The 19,316-nt window shown below is 39.1% G+C and overlaps 1 protein-coding gene across 2 annotated transcripts in view; it reads left to right on the top strand.

Moving 5' to 3' along the window:
* Positions 1–19,097, top strand: part of ZNF277 (zinc finger protein 277) — a 42,771-nt gene extending 23,674 nt beyond the window's left edge. For both annotated transcript variants that reach the window (XM_054631946.2, XM_077178945.1), the window contains exons 5-12: positions 4,028–4,119; positions 5,464–5,574; positions 7,418–7,550; positions 13,738–13,805; positions 14,974–15,070; positions 15,600–15,642; positions 17,739–17,913; positions 18,707–19,097. In XM_054631946.2, the coding sequence (XP_054487921.2) occupies positions 4,028–4,119; positions 5,464–5,574; positions 7,418–7,550; positions 13,738–13,805; positions 14,974–15,070; positions 15,600–15,642; positions 17,739–17,913; positions 18,707–18,899 (912 nt within the window). In that variant the 3' untranslated portion in view covers positions 18,900–19,097. The remainder of the gene's footprint in view (positions 1–4,027; positions 4,120–5,463; positions 5,575–7,417; positions 7,551–13,737; positions 13,806–14,973; positions 15,071–15,599; positions 15,643–17,738; positions 17,914–18,706) is intronic.
* Positions 19,098–19,316: the final 219 nt, after the last annotated feature.

Here is a 19,316-nt window from a genome sequence, read left to right on the forward strand (position 1 = left end):
TTCTGGTTCTTCTTGCCTGATGGCACCCTGTGGACAGACAGTACTGTGGACAGACCTTGCTGAACTTTTAGGCATTGTCAGTTCTGAGTGGATGGTCCTTCAAGTTCAACTCATGCTGACCAGCTTCCAGGAGTCTTAGTCCAGATTGCTGGGCAGTGGGATTTTTTCTGGTTTCTTGTTTGAAATACGTATCTGGAGTCTGGTTTTGCTGTTGGGCTAATTTAGAAATGAATGTTCCATGGTACATGGCAGCCTTGTTGACAATCTCCTCATGCTAGGATGCAGGAATTCCACTGAGATGCACAATACCCTGTGTCTGTACTGTTAGATGTTAGAGTGCAGGCCTTGGGGTCTTTACATTCCTCAGTTTAGTGCTGGCAGCCATGTCCTGAGAATTGTCAACACGGGCCTTTTAACCCTTTGTTGTGCTGTTTCTTCTGGTATGTTTATATTACAAGTTTGCACCCAAGCAGCATGCAAATAGACACAGTAAGTGATGTGCATTCAGAATGAAGGAGAACCTTACAAAACCCAAATGCTAGTCCTAGGGAAATTGGGATTGGCAGGCAAAATCCAGTTTGTTCAGCTACTCTGTGAGTGCTATTCCTGTTTGCTGGCAACAGTAATATTCTTCAGCTTGAAGGACAGACATGACTAGTGAATCCCTGATACTGGAGGAATATGTACAAGTCTTACACAGCTTTCCATAGGATCCCAGCTCCTGCAAAGAAGAAATTCTGGTGCTAGTTCTTCAACTGGGGATTTCCCATGGAGTTAGAGTTATCTGAGCTGAAACCTGCCTTCCTATATAGGCCCACTGGATTAGCATGGATTCAGAAAACCAGCTGATGCAGTCATGCCTAGGATGCTTCCCTTCCAAAGCTGTCTGGGATCAGTAAAAAAGGTTTGTCTAGATCAAAATCTTACCCTTGATAGCAGCTAAGTGTCTCTGGTATTTGCTGTCTTCTGATCTAGTGGTGATCCTTTCCCAAAATACTCACTTTGTCTCCTGCAATTGGCAGCTCAAAAATTTCTGAATTCAGTAATATGAGCCTCCAACTCTCAACCCACAACAACTTCCAGGATCCCCACTACTTGCAGGAGTGAGTTGTGCAGCTTGACCACACACTGGGAGAGAGCCTTCTATTTGGTCATTTTGCACCTGTCATGTCACACCTGGCAGGTTTTTGTATTAGAAGAGATGGTGAAGAATTTGTCCTTAGTATTATCCAAACCATTCATAACTTGTCTCCTGATTTATCTGCCTTACATTATGTCTCATTAGTCCTGTGCTGGACTGCACACTCATGGCAAAGAAGGATAACAGCATCCTGGGCTGGTTTAGGAAGAATGTTGCAGTCAGGTCAAGGGAGATTGTCCTTCCCCTGTACTCAGCACTGCTGGGACCACATCTGGAGTGCTGAGTCCAGCTCAGGGCTCCCCAGTACAAGAAAGATATATGGACTTCCTTGAGCAACTCTGGTGCAGGGTCACAAAGATGCTTAAGAGACTGTGACATCCTGCATAGGAGGAGAGGCTGAGACAGCTTGGACTGTTAAGTCTGGAAGACAAGGCTTACAGGGGAACTTAGTGATGTATATAAGTACTTGACGAATGAAAAAGGAGTCAGATTCTTCTCACCTGAGCCCACCAACATGATAAGAGGTAATGGGCATGAATTAAAAATCAGGAATTTCCCCCTGAAAACAAAGCAACACTTTTTTTTACTGGGAGGGTGGTCAAACACTAGAGCAAGTTACCCAGAGAGGTTGTAAACTCTTCCTCTGTGCAGACAGTCAAAAGAAAATTCAACACACTCCTGGGTAGCCAGGTAGAGGTGACCTTGCTTGAGCACAGGGGTTGGACTTGTTGCTCTCAAGAGATTCTTTGCAACCTCAATGATTAGGTGATTTGAGGTTGAGGAATGCTGTTTGGTGGTTCTTCACAGTGCATCATTTCTGCACTTCTCTGTATTTTTTACAGTTTTCTACAGTCCTTTTGGGTTTGTGAAAGACACCTTGAATTTAGCATGTGGGCATGCAGTGTCATAATCATATCTGTTTCCCAAGTGTATATCATGTTTGTGGCTTTCAGGGAGGAAAAAGGGTTGTGATGGAGCATGCAGCTGATGTTTTCATAGAACCATCTTATTACAAATAGTACCTCCTGGCTGCTATAAATTGGAGGGAATTTTTTTTTTAAGGGCATTTGTTTCTGATTTTGTGGGGTTTCTTACTATGCAGTTCAGTAACCAACTAAGCCTTCTTTCCACTGCAGTGCCAAGGGCATGAGGAGTCTGTTGGCAGGTGAGCAATCTCATCTGCTCTGCAAGTAGACATTTCCTAAACTCTGGAATGAGTGGAGAATTGAACCCAAAGCAAGTGCTGGTTTTGTTTACAGAGTAATTAAATTAGGAAAGAAAGAAATATGCATTTTTATTATGGTGCAAAATAGTTTCCAGTTATCACTGTTTTGAATTTCAGAATTGTATCCTCAGTTTTTACGGAAGGATTTTGTGAAATCGCGCTGCAGCTGTAGTTGGGGCTAATGGAGCCACTGCTTTAGTTACAGCAATAAAGTCTGTTTATTTTTTCATTTCCTTTTGCTGCAATCTGAGTGTTGACTTGCAAGTTAAATAGATATTTTGCTTTGTAAAGCCTTTTACCTCCAGACAAGTCCAGCAATTAAGAGTGAACTGGCAAATGGGCTCATGTGAATTGCGTAGAATAAAGACCAGAACCATACAACTTCTGGTGATTTTTCTGCATCCTTTGAATCCTAACTGCTGTCTCCAACAGCAAGCCCAAACAAGGACAAATGCTGTCTTTAAAATGTGCTGCCTGAAGCATTTCATTCTGCAGTTTTGAAACTCCAGTTTAGGAATATTTCAGGCTGTATTGCAGCAGGGAGCTAGCCAAGGTGGATGTCATGCAGAGACATAATGGTGATTGTGATGTATTGAGAGAGGCCAAGGAATGAGCCTGAAGTAGGTTAGAGAGCACAGCTTGCTGAAATAGCTGACAAGGCTGTGAAATACAAAACAGATACAGTCTTTTGGAAAAACACAGTCTTGACAAAGATTTCGTGGTTGTGAAGCACTACCAGGCAAGGAAGTCCTGGCAGCAAAACTGAGGATACATGCAGGGGCAGTGTCAGTAGAAGGCACCTGGGTGTTTTCTTTAAATAAAAAAACTAACATCCCCAGACCTATTTTTTTTTGAAAATACATACTTCCTACAACAGCACTGACCTTGTCCTGCTGTCATGCACACAGATATTCACCCATCATCTGACTGGTAGTTTTAGGTGAAGGAGCTTCTCTTTCTCCCAGTAAGTGAAGATCCCAAAGAGGAGTCACCAAGACTGCAAGCTGTACCAGCTTCCCAGGAAGAGCTGTTTGTATGATCCCCAGTTTGTCACAATCTGAGGCTGAGACAAGCTTCAGGAGGTTGAAGTATACACTGGGAGGGGTGGAGATGTTAGTCCAGTTTAGTGTAATGCAACATCAGGAGTGCTTGATGTATGTGCCACAGCTTCTTACAGAAACTGCCAGGGCTGTGTCCTCTATTAGGAAAAAGCCCTCTAGGTTGCCTGCAATTAGCTGTGTAGGACTGAGTGTGCCATTCCTTGGGGTGTTAGGTGGTTACCCATAAACCTGCTCATTGATACCAGAGGTAGAGCTGAATCACAGGTAGAAACATTAAATTGATACATTTTATACAAAATTATTTAAATAGTTGCATAAGATCTCACCATGGACTGTGTTTATTTCCATGCACCAGGTATGTAAAGTTAAGAGAATTTTACTGGAACTTAGCTGGGACACATACTGCCTTTGGAAAAACTTGGAATATCTGTGAGAACCCACACTCAAAACATACTAACATCTGGTTTGTGCCAGCAGCACATTTCAATTTTATATGTTCATTGTTACAAGTAAGGATAAATATGTATAATAAACTTATGTGATGGAATGATTTTATGATTATGGTTTTGTCTGAATAACTATATCTGTTCCTTTTCATAGAGAGAAATTCTAGAACAGCAACAACAAGAGAGATATGACACAAGTTTTCGTAGTATGTGTATGTTCTGTGATCAAGAATTCACAGGAAACAGGTTTGTTTATTGCCCTGTTTGCTTTTGTTTTATTTTGTGGTACCTACTCAGCATCTTTGTTTATGTTTTCAATGTCACTGAACCAGTTAAAGCATAATGGTAGGACTCAGAAGGTAGAATCAACTTTAGGGTATAGTTTACATATTTCTTATGTTACATAGATCCTGTCCTACTTCTCAAACTTTTTTATTTATTCCAGTGCAATTATTTCTACTACACAGTATGCTGGAGTTGGGAACAAACCATTTTAAAGAGAAAATTTTTTTTGCAACTGTTTTAGTGACTAGGACAGCTGTGTAAGCCAGTGTGATGGTTAAAAGAAATTTTATCCAGTTGTATATTTTCTTGTTTAAAGCTCACCTATCTGGTGTGAATTTGAATATCAAATGAAAAAGAGGAGAGGAAAATTAGAGTGAGAACAGAGGGCTTTACAGCATCAGTCAAGTGTGAACAAGAATTGCACATAAGTGCATGGTCCAAAGAAACTTTGTTTATTCAGAGTAAATCAGTTTCATTTGGAGAGCCTGTTTGCATGGGTAGTTCTGGTAATCTGGAAGGGTAGAAGCACCAGGGGTCATTTTCCTGCAGGTCATCCCAATGTTCTGTGAGTGTCCTCTCTACTGCCTGGTGACAGTAGAGGAGCTTCATCCTCTGCTTCCTCCTGAGTCTGACAGGCAGAGTGCATGGTTGAAAATCATGCCTGGACAGTGGTAAAACCAAGCATCAACATTCAGATATTTCTTTAGTACCCAAAAGCAGAAGCTGAGGGATATAGAGAGGTTGGGCACCTAAGGAATTAACCAGTATATCTCTGTCAGAAGAATATCTTATTTAGACATCCATTATGTTTATTTGTGTACACTTTTGAGTGCCCTTCATGTTGCTGGTGCTGTGTGAAGCAATATTGATGTAAAAGCACATTGCATCCAAGAATTTATGCTCTGCTAACCAGCAGAGAGAAGTCTGACAAAGGGCTTTTTAGAATGATTCTCAAGAGGGTTGTTTGAAAAGTGATTTGTTTATACAGGGTAATGAACGAGCTTTGCTAACAGTGAGGGTCAAAATAAACTATACTGTAATTTTCATTTAAAAGATTATATTTCATGCATGTGGATGGAGCAGTTGAAATGTTACTGAACATTCAGCAGAGCTGAAAATTAAAAACTTCCTGTTTCAATAAAATTGCATTCTTTATTTCCTAGCAGTGGCAGCAAAACTATTACTGTTTATTTAACATTGGCTTTTATGCAGTTTTAGAGCTATTGGTGCATTTTAAATCAGTAATTGAATAATTCTTATATATATGCAAAAATATGTAACATTCTATTTGAATGTTTTTTGTAGATCTGTTCTTCTCAATCATATGGCAAGAGAGCATGCCTTTAACATTGGGCTGCCAGATAACATTGTGAACTGCTGTGAGTTTTTGGCTGTATTGCAGGGGAAGCTTGACAAGTAAGTGGAGTTTTGTTTGTTTGTTTTCAATAAACTTGGGTTGTATTTCTTTTAACTTGGAAATAGTAAAAATGAATTCCACATTTGTGGCTAGTTAAGAAGAAGCAAAGAGAGCATGTAAGTTTATTGTGAGTCTTCTTAGAAGTCTTTTTGTGGCCTTACTGAAAGCCAGTTCCTAACAGTTAATAGTATGAAGTCAAGTGCTGTATTTCAGTTAGGTGTTGCACAGTTTGACATCAATAAGAGCCTTTTTCTCATAACTGTTGGCATTATTGTTCTTTCTTTCTCATCATGACAAACTTTTTGCTAAACATCTCCTTAATTGCTGAATACAGAGTCCTTGTTCCAGTCTTCTTTTGCCTCCATATACCATTACTGTGGGATGTTTGGTCTCTCCCTTTTGTACTGCTTAGAGAGCAAACCCAGAGCAGAAGGGGACAGATGCATGTTAACTTTTCCCAGAAAAGAAGACACATTAAGAATGCCTTTTCTTTTATCATTGGTGTTGCCAAATGCACTGAATTACCATGCTCACTGATAATTTGCAGCTCTACTGTTTATCAGTAGGACCTGAGGCTTTCAGTTCAAGGGAGTTTTCTCAAAGATGATCCTCTCTGTAGTTAATGCACATGCTGAAATTGTGTCCAGAGTAGTGGAAGGCCACTCCCCCTACAGCTAAGGATAGGCATATTAGCTATGCTAGTAGAATAGTACCTGAGAATAAATCACTAGAGGAGAAAAATCTTGTTTCAGGCAAATAAGGCTGCATTATGTATGCTGACAGAAAGCCTTCTGTACTCTTCATAGGAATGCCTTTCTCAAGTAGAGCAAACACTTTGCTGTTAGCAGGTGGAGCAAAGCAGATATTAAAATTCATAGATGTATTCTGGCATCAGACCTGTAAGTCACCAGCAAGGCAATCTTGATTTGAAGTCTGCAAGCACAGGGAGAACTCAAAACTTCTTAAATGTCTTGAAAGGCAGAATGATACTGAGAATCTTGAATTCCTGCTCCACACAAAACATCTGAGGGGAATCTGGAGCCAAAACAGTTTTATGATGCTGGTTTAAGGCAATACATATACTTCTGTTTTGTTTGAATTGCTCTGCAAGACAAACTGTGGTAAAATTCTCATTTGTTAATGAATGTTTTCACCTTCTTAAGTAATGTGTATATACACCTAAATAATACTTTCCTGTCTATGTACATGTATGCAGGTATCTATGTGTATGTATGTCTATCTGTGAATTATATATACTTCTCTCTGTGTGTGGATATGAATTTACTTACAGAATTTTACTTAGGATTTCAAAGCCCATTGACCACCCTGGCAAACTTTCATTTGCCCTCGCTGTTGAGGTTCAACTATAAAAACTTTCTGTTTAGCTAATTTAGATTGTTTCAAAAGATAAGTAGTATGTTCACAGCTTGTTTCTTTTCAATCTGAATTACAAAGAAACAATTACAGATGGATTAGATGTTAGTGTAAGTCCATGCTGAGTTACAGAGCTCACACAGTGAGCAATCAGCAGCCTTTCTGTGCCTACTTTGGGTAATCAGACTTTTCTCCCACTTTGCATATAGGGCAAACAGTAAAATTTTTTGTTATCTATATTTTTCATTTTTTGTCATTGTCATTTCTGTTTGACTCTACTGTGATCTAAGAGTATCTCGTATTTTTTTTTTCAAATAAGCTTTCTGTTTCTTTTAGTTTGCTCTGACATGCTTAGGTTAATCATATTATATATAACTCCAGCTTATTTAAATTTATTATTTTACACTATTTTCAGTTTAACATGTTTAACCTGTTTAACAGTTTAACCTGTTTACCTTTTTATCTTAGCTTGCAGTGTTTATACTGTGAAAAAGTCTTCAGAGACAAAAACACACTTAAAGATCACATGAGAAAGAAGCAGCATCGCAAAATCAATGCCAAGAATAAAGAATATGACAAATTTTATATCATTAATTACTTGGTAAGTAGTTCTGTGAATAATTAGCAAATTGACTAAAGAGATACAGACATTACCTAGTTAAAAGTGAATAAATCCAAACTAGCAATTAGTATAAAGGTCAAAAATCAAGTGAAGGATTCTTAAGAAGTATGCCCATTTATGATGTGATATTCTGGATAATTGTCAAACTAAGCACTAGTAAACATTTTTTGTTGAGATTTGATTTTGAGAGATGCAAGAGTGTAGCTTGAAGAGACACTAATCATCATGTCATTAGTGCTCAGTCTCTGCTTTAAAAACAGAATGGAAGGTGAGATTGAGCAATTAAGTAAATGGAGGTTTAACTTAAGGCAAGTTGGCTTCAAGCTCATTTTCTACAAACCTTAAGCTGAAAGTGCTCTTCAGAGGATAAATTAAATGCAAAGAGGAGAAAAATGAAAGACACAGAGATGAAAGAAAAACAGTTAGTTTTTAGCCTCCAGGTAGGTGTATGTTGCTAAATATTTTTTTATCTCAGACCTCTGAGAGAGTGTGCATGTGTATGTAACAGATTTTCATTTGCTGCCTTCAACTTATGAATATAGGAGCTGCTTCAAAAGCTGCAATGTTCTGTCCCAGAAATAACTATAGTTTACCTGAAGTAGTCTTTGTGCCTTCTACATGTGCTAATATCCAGGCTATAAATAGGCATTCATGACTGTTTTACCTACTCTTTCCTTTTAATTTCTCTCCATGGGTGTTACTTTAATACTGAGAACAAAAATTTATATGTTTAATGCTCTGCCAAGTCCCTTCTACCCAAGACAGAATGATTTCCCTTGGTGATATTTTATATTTTTCTTCCAAAGATCAATGATCTGAGACCTGGGGTTTTTTTCCTAGATAGTCAAATTTCACAATGTTGAAAACTGACCTGTATTTGCTGCACAGTGAGGAAAAAGTTGTGAAGCTGTGTAGGGTAGATGTTCTTAGATCCTCAACAGAACTGAGCAGTTACTTCTCCTTTGGAAGTTAACAGATTTTCATTTCATATAATTGTTTTAAGTGATTTTAATAGTTTCTTTCTTCTCTGCTTGTCCTGCATGTAATATTCTGTTTTCAGAACTTGGCATCTTTTTAAATTATCTTTTGTCTCTTATTTGCATTCATTGTTTAAATTTTAATCTGTTCCATCTTAGATCAGGAAATTGAGCTAGGTGACTACCCAGAATCTCTGAGAACCATGAAGCACTACTTGAGAAATCTGAGAGACATGCAGGGAGGTCATAACATGGATCCAGACACAATGGCTGTGTCATGTTAATAAGCAGAATATGCCAAAATAAATATAACAGCAAGGCTAAGATTCACATAGCTAACCTCTTTTCTCCAGTTGCTCCAAAGCTGGTGCCTTGCCCATATCACCTGACAGGGCAAGGGCTGTGGTCTGTGCTTGCTGACCCACATGCAGGTGTGCTCTGAGTGATGCTGCTGCGTGGCCCCAGACCATGCAAAGTGTTTCACAGTCAGGGCCTTGGTCCCCTTTGCCTGCAGCTGGGATTCTGGCCAGCACTTGGCAGGGTGCCTTCATGTGCCAGCCTGAACCAGCTCAGGTATTGGTCACTGAGTAGCATCACTCAGACATGTATTCCTTCAGGTTCTGCAAATTACAGGCAATAGTAAATATAACTCAGATAAGCTATGTCAAACCACCAAAATGTTAAAAATTGGGCAGTGGGTACTGCATATGCAAGATCTGTGCCAGTACATCTTCTGGGACATACATGAATGATCACAATTCTTTGTCTGGCTCTACATGCCCTGCTACAGCCACATTGTCTTTCCACACATTTTCAGTTGTCTCCACTACAGTCTACTCAGGGGACTGTTTCTACTCAGCCCTTCTGATCCTTCTGACTATACCCATATCAGAATTTCTGACATTTCTTCTTTTAAAGAAAGAATTTTTTTTAAAAGAGATCAAAAACAGACTAAAAACTCTATCTTAAACACTTATAAGATGGTTCACTATAAAGCGTGTGTTTGCACACAGGAAATTTTTTTGAATGTTCCTACATAATGGAAAGTGTTTGCTTTCCAAACAGCCTTTGACAACCCTTTTTTTTTCTACACAGAGACAGGAAGACTAAAAGGAATAACCTCAGTTTCTTCACTAGGAGTTCAGTAGATTGGCATTTACATTTTAAGGAGGAAATATTCTGTAGAGCACATATATGCTCTACAGTAGATTATATTAAATGTGATAGGATGGATTTTTTTCAAGCTGCAGCTATATTCAGTAAATTCTTGATGTTACACAAGATCTGCTTTTTGTAATGGCTCAATGTAGTGATTTTGCTTCCTCTCCCCTAACACCTCACAATTTACCAGAATTTTTTTTTAATGCGTACTGTCAAGATTTACTCATTTTTCCCAATGAGTGTTAGAGGTCTGTGCTTCACATTGCTCTAAATGTCCAGGGGATTATACAGTTTCAAAGACACAAACATGGTTTACATATCACATCTGAAATGATTCCCCCATGGATTTGGAGGTATTGTGTAAGTGTGGAAGATTATACCAATCCTACAGAATGGCTTGAAGTGTTAATTCAGAGAGATGAACTGGTACTGGAGTGCAAAGAACTAAGCAACAACGTATTTATGATACATAGATGTAGAATTCCTCATTTTCTTTTCTTAAAAAAAACCACCTAATTTCCTTGTTTCTCTGTGTGTATTATCCTGTGGCCCCATGGCACACCTTGCACAAAGAACCAAGTAAAAATGGAGAGAGAAGAACTTTGTAATGTGATGCCTGCTGGAGGCCATGAAAGAATAGAAGGCAGTTTTAAAACTCTCTTATTCCCAGAGGAACAGAGGCAAACCCAGACTGACAAGACCTTCCTTTCTGTATTCATCTGATTGTTACCAGCAGCACTTTTAGCTATAGAGTATCCTTTGTAAGAAGCCCAGATGTCTATTTTCAAATTGACTAATGGCATGTATCTACAGTATGTAGCATCAGTGAATTAATACACTTATAACTAAACTAGGCAGCTGAGAAATGGTACCTGCTACTTACTAGAAAACTTTTTTCATAAAGCTTTTATTTTTCTCAAAAATAAAAAGATGTATCCTCCTCATTGCCAAGCTCTAGGTCATCACTATTATCTGTTGGGCGGCGGGGGAAGAATATTTTATTATGGGAGTCCCTTCTTATATTTAACCTCTTTTGATTTACACTGTGTATTTTGTAAAATAGTAAAGGGACACCCTGCATAAGTTGGTGATGATTCAAGATTTAATAAAATCCCCCAACTGTGGAATGCTTCATATTGAAATTCATCCACGTGGATTAACTAACATTGGGTTAAGGCCGACTTCTTCCTGATGCACCATCTCAAGTCCTGCAGCAATATAAACCAGATAGCATAACTCAGATCATCACAGCAAGGCAGGTGAGAAAAAGGGAAAATTTGCAGGGGAAATCAACATATGTTTGAAGTTTGTGAGCTGCACAGGCCTGGATCTCCATTTGCATGTGTTTGGGAACTGCTCTTTAGGGAACACTGCTTGAGATAGCAGCTGCTGTTTCTAGTTTCTCCCATCTCTGCACTTTTTTCAAGCTGGGATGTGTTGCCTCAGTGAGGCACACAGACTTTCTTCCTGTAGAACTGCACTCTGGTTGCAAAGGTAAATTACCAGTGAGGCATTTCATCTCTGTGCATTTAGACTACATTTTGGAAGAGGAAATAATCAAACCACTCACATTTGCATGTTCTCATTTTTCTATAGCATCATCCTCTCAGCGAGGTACACAGAAAGTGTTTAAAAGAAAAAGTTGTTTTTTCTTGAATATATAGTAAGGCCTTCAGGGTTTTTTTAATTATGCATTTTCTAGTGTTTGAACTATTAACAATGTCAGTCTCATTTTTTCTCTGGTTTTGTTAAGAATTTCTTGGGAATCTCTAGAGATCATTCCTGGCAGCTCTTGCATCTTGGATGAAAATGCAAAGAAAATTGAATACTTAACAAAGGCACCCTTGGTCCCAGATGCCCATCAAGCTGGAGAACTGAAAAAGTGTTAAAAAAATAAATTTAAAAAACCTGAAGGATTATTAAGAATGTTTCAAAGAACTCTTTTCCACCCAATTGCTCAGATTCAGTCTCTTGGCACTTTCATCACAGTGTTCCTAGTTATCCATTCACCATGCAATTTTCCAGTGATACAAGACCTGGTTAGCTTTTAGCTTTTTCCTTTTCTTTTTTCACCTCTGAATATAAATAGATGAGCAAAACAGAGATATCTTACAAGCTCCCTCTCTGCCTTCTTCACAGAAACACCATAAAAAACATCAGTAATAACAAAGCTCAGGCATGTTTTTTCCCTTTCACCTTCAATTAAAAGGTGAAGCTTAAGGCTGCTGTTTTGAACATACTCTCTTGTGCTGATACACTTTGAGCTGCTAAGGGGAAACATGGTGAGCATTCTTCTTCATTTTGCAGTGGTTGTGAGCCACTATCTGCTCATTAAGGTGCTAGCAATAGCAGATCTAGGAAAAGAGTGTGCACCTGGGAGAACATGTGGTGAGAGGTGTTAATGGCTTCATGATATCTCACAGTAATGGTGACATTAATGAGTCTCCCCTCTCACTCAGAGAGCTTACACACTGCCATGTAGTATCACTGAATTAATTACACAATTTTCATTCTCTAATATATGATGACATTATGTTTAGAGCTGTCTAGGGACAATTGTTTATCATTTTCCTGATAGACATTAACAACTTTAAAAATTCTCATTAAATTGTTAAATGAGAATTTTTAATATCTTTTCCTTCTTTTTCCAAACACCCATAAAGGCAATAATCATACTTGTTACTAAGAATATTGTTAAATATATTTATTAGTAGGAATATTTTAATAAAATCAATTAAAGGATTGTCTTTTTATTAGCTGTCTTTTTTTTTTATGGGACAAGATCCTCAATTGTAATCTTTGTGAATCCTCCATAGCCATCAGGTTCAAAAATACTATTCTGATTACTGGTTAGTTTGCTTGGGTTTATTTTTAAAGACAAGAAGAATCCCAAGAAAGAAAAACACTGGCTAGAGATCACTGCTGGTATTTGAGTAGAGGCCCTCAGCTTTTTATTGCCTGTTATTTATATCTCAGTCCTGCTGAGAGTGCTTGCCATTGTGCTGAAGGCTGCACAAATGTATTGTGATATACTTCTTGCTGAAGGTCTTTAAGGTATAAATAAACAACACAAAAAGCAAAAGGAGGAGCAGAACACCATGAATAGATGTGCTTACGTTCATGTCTGAGAAGAGGAGGGAAGACAAAGTGGAGTCCATCCCAGAGCTCTGTGCCCTGGCTCTCCTGCTTTCTGGAGCACTCTGGGTAAGCTGACACCAGAGCACTTTCTGGAGCACTTCAGCTAAGCTGAAGTAGTTGCAGGGAATATTTTTGGTTTGCACTGGTACAGCCTTGGCACAGCTCTGAGTGCTGCAGCTGGAGCCTCAGGTGGGATGGCTGCATGGAGCAGCACCTGCTGCTTGAAAGGCAAGGTGGGCAGTTGGATTGAGCAAGTGAGAGGGCAAACTTGAGGTATTGATACCATACCTGGAACACCTGGGAAGTGTTGCACTGTAGGGGAATAGAATATAAGTGAATAAAGGTAGTATAGAAAGTAATCTTACCCCCTAAAGAGTTGCAGCTGGGCTAATCATTAAAGATTAGGAGCAGGCCTGACTTTAACAGGCCACAGCTGTAGGGAATAAGAAGAAGAGTGCTATAAAAGGGTGGATTGGTTGGTTGAGGGAAACTGGAGTTAGTTGGCTGCTGCAGGAAGAAGAAAGGGTCAGTGCTTGGAGGAGCTGCCTGTGAGAAACATCAAGGAGGTATGAAACTCTTGCAGTAAGGAGACAGCAATATGGAACCTTTGCAATATAATGACAACATTGCACCACCAGTTTTCTTGAGAACTCTACCAAATCATCTTCCTTTTAGCTATAGTGTGGGATGTGCCCTGTTAAATGATCAAAATAATTCTTACTTTAAAAATTCTTACTAAAGCAGTGTTGTATGACTACCTTTTACTCACAGCAATACTCAAGTGATCCAAAATAAGATATTGATTGTGACTTCTGAGATGTTCATTCAGTTCCGTGGCAATGTGTGATGAGAATCAGGAAATGTTTTTTTCTTTTCTTTTTCCCCCCCAGGAATTTGGAAAGTCCTGGGAGGAAGTGCAGTCAGAGGATGACCGGGAATTGCTAGATAACCTAGAAGAGTAAGAGTAACTTCTGTACCCATTACACAGACTTGCAGGACCATTATCTTTTGAAGTAGTTGCAGGGAAAATGCTGTGCACAGTTAGCACACAGTTTAGATTCATTTAAACCAATCAAATCCAAATTGTCCTCATTAAAAACACTTCTCAGTAATGAGAGCTATAAACTCCATATTTCAACCACAAGCTTGTTTTTTTGTTTCCTTAGAGCTCAAACAAGAGCCTTCTGAGTTTGTAATGATGTAGACAAAATGCATTCTTGTTTAGTTTTGCACCAGAACACAATTGAACAGATTCTGCTCAAATTTTAAAAGTAAGCATCAAGTGTCAGTATGAAGAAGAAACTGTATCAAAAAAATGGATAAAAAGGTAATCACTTGAGATTAAAGAAGGATTTCAAAGGAGGCTTCTCAGCAGTGCTGATTGAGGGCAACATCCACCTCCTCTGCATTCTTCTGTGGTCCAGGCCCTCAGATCACTACAGAGATGATTTTCTTGGCCATAGAAAATTGAATAAGCAGGAAGTAATTTATGGGAATCAAGGTCCCTCATCTTCCTGGTTCTCTCTGTGACTTAAGGTTAATTTTACTTGACTCTGCCTGGTGCAGTAATAGTTCTATCTCTCAGCAGCATTAGGATTTAAATGGATGTTTTGGTAAAGTATTCTCTGCGTACTTGTCAAAATGTAGCATAAGTGAGTAATTAATATTTCATAAGTAAATAACACTTAGAGTCAGCTCTGCTTGATGATTATGACTTTGGCTGGTGTATTGAAAGATTAGAAAGGTATGCAAGAATTTTAAAAGACCTTAGAAAAATAAACACTGAAAGCAATATTTCATGACTTGCCAAACTGGATAGAAATTGAAGTTAGGATGCAGTTTATTAGTGCAGACAGTTTCAAGCAGGATTAAATGGCTGTCTGCATAGAAATTACCCAATATTAACTGCTCAGTCTTTCTCAAATTTCTAATTTTTTTAGACTCTACACCAGATTGTAATCATGTATCCAGCTATAAATTCATGCTGTCTTTTCCACCCCTTTAAAATATTCAGTTTCTCTGGATTTATTTCTGGTGTTGTGAAAGCAGAATCTGAATTGCCCTTTCTCAAAATGTCTCTTCTCTTTCCTAAGACTAAATGAATCTTTTTGACTTTTATTCATAAGAGATTGGTCTGACTGGGAAGAGCATCCTGTATGTGCAGTTTGCCTGTTTTGTGAACAGCTAGCAGACACCACAGAAAAACTCTATCTTCACATGCAGGTAAAACTTTTTTTAAATAACAGTTTTTTCATCACTGGAATATTATATATGGAATTAAAAATTGTGTTTGTAACATCTTTATTAAGGTCAAATCAGCTGCTGCATTAAAATGCCCTCTTCAGCACAGAACTAAAGCACTGCATGCACCTCCAGCCTCTATTCTTTAGAATATGCAGAGAAGTCAAGCTTTACATTAAGAGCATGACTAGCTATTACTTGTGTGTGTACAGACAGCTGCAGGCAGTAAAGAAATAGCATCTTTGATATCATAATGGTTTCATGATTTAATATATTTTATGGTTAGCATCTGTGTTTCAGTTTTAATAAACTATTTAAGTATTAGTTATGAATGCAAAAGTTTCTGATGAACCAAAACTTCTGGGGTTTGTTTCAAACATTTATGTTTGTGTGTCTATTATGGGTATGTCTGTGTCAACCCATGAGAAGCTGAGCTGTTTTCAACTTGGAATAGTAGAAGTAGTGGAAATAATTTTTTTTTTCTTCCTTTTTTTTTTTTTTCCCCCTCCAGAAATCACATGGATTTCACTTTCCTAAAATAAAGTCAGAGCATGGTGAGTAAGAGGGGCTGTAATTGTCAGCATCTGCCACTAGTGTGGAGAAAACCACATCATAAGAATAGTGGAAAACAAGTTTATCGGTTTTATTTTTGTGGAGACATTTAACTTTTCCATAATGGAAACTGTTTCTGCCAGCTTACAAAAGCAAGCCAAGAACACTTTATTTTTATGGAACTGTTGCTGCTGCCAAGGATGTGTACTATTTTCTTTAGACCCATTGGATTCTTTTGCAGAGTAGCTTCTACAAATACCTGCTCTGTGAGTTCTAGGTCTGGCTGCTGGAGACTTAGAAGTATTATTATTTTTATTATTCTTGTTGTTGTTATTATTATTATTATTATGCCTGTTTATGCTTCCTTGCAAGCCAGGAGCTTTGTTTGGCCAGTGTTGGCTTTCTGCTATAGAATAGAATCATTTAGGTTGTGGAAGACCTTTAGGATCCTTGAGGCCAGCTATTAACCCAGCACTGCCAAGTCCCAAATAAACCATGTTCCTGAGTGCCACATCTACATGTCATTTAAATACCTCTAGGCATGGTGACTCAACTACCTCTCTGAGCAGCCTGTACCAAGGCTTGAAAAGCCTTTTGGTGAAGAAATTTTTCTTAATATCCAACTTTAATCACCCCCTGTCACTTGTTACCTGGAAGAAGAGACTGACCCCTATGTGGCCATGGCCTCCTTTCAGGTAGCTGCAGAGAGTGATTGAGTCAGTCTGGAGCCTCCTTTTCTCCAGGCTAAACAGGGGGACATCCCTGCCCTGCTCCTGCTGGCCACACTATTGCTGGCACAGGCCAGGTGCCACTGGCCTTCTTGGCCCCCTGGGCACTGCTGGATCATGTTCAGCTGCTGTCACCAGCACCCCCAGGTCCTTTTCTACCATGCAGCTTCCCCCAGTCTGTAACACTGCATGGCTTGTGTGACCAATTGCAGGATCCAGCACTTCACTTTGTCAAACACAATACACTGACATCCTGACCCAGGCTCATCTCTGACAGGCCTTTAGACAGGTTTTATCCCTTACCCCCTTCAAATCTAGTTTGAAACTGTCTCAATGAGCTCTGCTAACTCCTGTGCAAGGATCCCTTTCCCCCTCTGAGCCAGGTGTATCTCATCTGTCACCAGCAGACCTGGGGTCATGTTGGCACACCCATGATCCAAATACCCCAAATTCTTCCAGTGACACCAGGCTTGGAAGCAGGTATCGATGTGCTGGCTCTTTCATTATTCCTTGCAACTGGAAGGACAGAGGAAAACACTGCTTATGCTCCTGATCCTTTAACCAGTCTTCCCAAGGCCCTGCAGTATCTCTTGATTGCCCTGGGACTTCTTGTTGCAACTTCATTACTGCCCACCTGAAAAATCACTAACAGATAATTACCCATGAGGGTAATTATGAGGTTTCTCATCACACATTGAACCTGAGCCCCAAGGAGGCAGCAGAATTCCCCTAAAAGTGAGTCTGGTTGGCATTTTGGCCTTCACTCCCTCCAGCAGGGAACCTTCTGTGACCATGACCTGTATTTTTTTCTTTATGGGAGCAGCTTTTTTGCAGGGCAAGGGCTGACTTAACCCTGGTGGCACCTTTGTGCCCGGTGAACCATTGTCCTCATCACTGTTGGGTTCCACCTGCAGGGGCTCACACCTGGGGACATGGGGCAGTCACAGAGGAGACTGGTCTGCTGTAAGGGACTGCCCCTGTCCCTGAAGTCACTGTGCTCAGGGAGGGCAGGGGATCCTCCAAACTGTGCATCCTGCCTGCCTGCTGGGCCTGTCCCAGGGAAGCCAGGGTACAATGCCTATAGTCAGTCTCTCTCTCATTTCCCAAGGTTCTTCAACCTACTTGCCTCCTCCTGAACCTCTGTCACTAAGCCTAAAGACAGACTGAGAGGAAACAAAATGTTTAGTTTTTGCACTAAAAGAAGGGTTGGTTTCCCAGCAGCTAGGAATAAACAGTAATTTGCTAAGATACAGCATGCAGGCAGTGCTGTCTTCAGTAAACTCTTATCAATCCTTATGCTTAATCCAAGAAAGCATGTTTAATTTAAGACTTATGTTGCCCAAGTGCTTGTTCACTACCATCTCTCCCAGGTCTGAACTTCTATCAACAAGTAAAGCTAGTGAATTTCATCAGAAGAGAAATCCATCATTGTCGTTGTTACAACTGCCAGGAGAAATTTGAATCCAAAGGAGGATTGATAAGTCATATGGAAGAGACCAAACACATTGCATTCCTGCCAGCCAGGTCTACATGGGATCAACCACAGTAAGGGCAAATACATTTCTTCCAGCAGTTATACTTTTACTTGATGATTTCTGTGAAACAGTAAGTTCTGGGATTTGCAAATACAACAGTGCCCTGAGCTCCCTTACTCTTGTGGCCCAGATAAAATAATAAATGGTGTCAGAATTAGAAAGCTCTATACAGTCTGAAGATAAAATGAATATAGGGTACTCCTCTTCTAGTTGCATCCAAGATGCATGTTCCTACACGTGGGAACTGCACTTTCAAGTCCCTGTCCTAGAGAAGTTTGTTGTTGCAAAATTGTTCCAGAACAGAGTCAAACCCCTTCTTTTGCATGTCTAATGTAGATATATGCATGATGTCTACCTAACTTTAGGCATCAAAACAAATTGGTAGTTTACCCATAGTTTTTTCCATGAAAAATAGAGAGACAGTGTAACAAAACACTGGTTCAGACTCTATGTAGGCTGTATGGGTCCAGGGAATGATGCTCTCTACCAGGTGGTAGAGCTCAGGGAGTGTTCTAACTCAAACACCTCAATTCAGCCTTTGTTGAGGGACAAATATGGATCTGAAGTCTCTTTTGTAATATCATATGGTTGAAGAAATAGGAAGAAGGGCTCATTTGTTGTCAGCTCTTCTCTATGACTCCTCTGCACTGTGTATACCTGCACTGTGCAGTTGATTTTTTGGGTGTGCTGTTTGCTGTCATTCCAGACAACCAGACTTGCTCATGTTTCCTTTTTAAAATTCTTGTCTCAGCCTCTCAAACAAAATGTGTGACTGTCTAGTAATCATGTTTTGTTGCTTTCAGGTATTATTTTCCTACCTATGAAAATGATACACTCCTGTGTACACTGTCAGACAGTGAAGATGCAAAAGCTGAGGATCAAAGTGAAGAAGTGCCTGTTGTAAGTGAAGATATATCCAGTCTAAAAGCTCTCAAACAGAGCAGTGTTTTAAACCAGCTTCTGTGGAAAGAGAACAAGAATCAGAAGAAATTTTGACTTGGAAGTACAGTGGCTGTCCTTTAGTGCTTTTTCTGCAAGACAAAAAAAAACCTTTCAAGACTATTGAAATACAGTTAGACTCACAAATGTTGTTATCATCATGGGATATTATGATAACATTATTTAACATAAACAATAATATTATGTTAACGTAAATATTAAAAATTTAATCCTAAATAAAAATTTAAGTGTTAACTTTGTTGGTATATCTTCCTTTCAATTTTAAAATGAAGCTAACATTTAATGCTTGATTTTCTGCTAGGATCTTCAAATACCCTTAGTGTGTTAGTGTTATTTACAAATTTTTCATCTTTTTTAATTTGTCCTGAATGAATCAGAATATGAGTTCTATTTTAAGGGCACCTTGTGAAAGGTGAGAACAACTGAGATCGTGTAAAGCCAGTGAGTAAATCT

The sequence above is a fragment of the Agelaius phoeniceus genome, chromosome 5 (assembly GCF_051311805.1).
Source record: "Agelaius phoeniceus isolate bAgePho1 chromosome 5, bAgePho1.hap1, whole genome shotgun sequence".
NCBI lineage: Eukaryota > Metazoa > Chordata > Aves > Passeriformes > Icteridae > Agelaius > Agelaius phoeniceus.